Source organism: Rhagoletis pomonella, unplaced genomic scaffold, assembly GCF_013731165.1.
Source record: "Rhagoletis pomonella isolate Grant_MI unplaced genomic scaffold, Rhpom_1.0 Rhpom_scaffold_00003, whole genome shotgun sequence".
NCBI lineage: Eukaryota > Metazoa > Arthropoda > Insecta > Diptera > Tephritidae > Rhagoletis > Rhagoletis pomonella.
The window spans coordinates 5959756-5961174 of NW_023458557.1; the positions used below are offsets into that span (position 1 = coordinate 5959756).

Below are 1419 nucleotides of genomic sequence, written 5' to 3' on the forward strand. Positions count from 1 at the left end.
CCTCTCTCAATTTTAGCGACACCTTGTAGTTTGGTATGCACCCGAGGAAATTTGCAGCTTTGGTGTCAAATGTGGTTGTTATTATGTTACAATTTGTTTCATCGAGTTCGTTGAGATCAATTTTTAGGCGTCTTATCCAAGTTCTACCTAAAATTGCTGAACACGTATCTGGGACGACGTATAAATCATCAGTAATTGCCATTTCGTTAAATTGTACGTGAACTCGTATTTTACCATCTGGAACAAACGTATCTTGCGTGTAAGAGCGAAAAACGATGTTTATTGGAATTAGTTTTTGCGATAATTTTAATTCATTGAATTGACTTCTGGTTAAAAACGAATAACCGGATCCAGAGTCTACTTCGAATTTAATTGGCTTACCCTCAACTACAATTTTGGCATAGTAGCGCTCTGAACTCGCCTTTGTATAATCGTTGCAGAAGGCGTCCACAACTTTATAGATTCCGTACTGTGAATCTTCACTTTGAATTTGATTTGTCTTCGTAGTGACCGGCAACAGGCCTATTCGCCAATAGAGTGGGTATGCAAATTTTGCTACATGCCCATTTTTATGACAGGCCTTGCACTGTAATTTCGCTTTGTTTGTACGGCATTCTTTTGCAAAGTGGTACCACGCCGCAGACATAAGCCAGCTATGCCCAATTCTGCATAATTAATTTTAAAAGATATTTGAGAAGAACGCGATTTTGATTGTGACTTTAAATGCTTAGACTTCTTTTTGAAAGTGATTTTGTTGATATCTGTTGAATTCGATACATTTTTTGTATCGTGCGCTAACTCCCTGGCGTCCATTTTAGCAGGTTCAAGCGCTAAAGCTTTTGAAAAAATTTCATCGAATTTGCACGTACCTGACTGAAGATGTTGTTGTTGTGTATACCTCGGATGAATTGAGCCCGGAGAAAAATATCGGCTTTCTGTGCTCTGCAACTGCATGGAGATATAAATTCACATTCATTTATACCTGTGCGAAGCTCAGTGACAAAATCTGCTACTGATTGTTGATCATTCTGGTACTTTGAAAGAAATTTATGTTGCGCAACTAATACATTTTTCTTCGGCGAAAGATGCGCTTCTAATATTTTTAGCAATTCATCGTACTGTAGCTCCGTCACTTCTTTTGGAGCAGCTAAAGCTGTAACGTATTGAAGTTTTTCGCCCCGATTGAATTCAGAAGTAATTTTGCACAATACTCCTTCTTCGCAGCTACATTCTTCATTTGCACGTAATTTGTGAAACGTTGAATGTAATTCTTGTACGATTCTTTTGCTGGATCGAACATATCGAAATTTGGTACCAGCGCGGTACTGATACTACTGCTTCCTTGTCCTGCACTTGACGTTGAAGCTTCTGCACTTATGGTCATAAGCTGTGCGACCATCTCCTGTTGCACTTTCATAA

General features: G+C 38.8%; 1 protein-coding gene across 1 annotated transcript; it reads right to left on the reverse strand.

Annotated features, from left to right (window-relative positions):
- Positions 1–51: 51 nt before the first annotated feature.
- Positions 52–969, reverse strand: LOC118736463 (uncharacterized protein K02A2.6-like; the record flags this gene model as incomplete). Its single annotated transcript, XM_036466551.1, is given in 1 exon segment — positions 52–969. A coding segment is annotated over 1 exon segment (595 nt), but the record flags the coding sequence as incomplete, so codon positions are not given.
- Positions 970–1419: the final 450 nt, after the last annotated feature.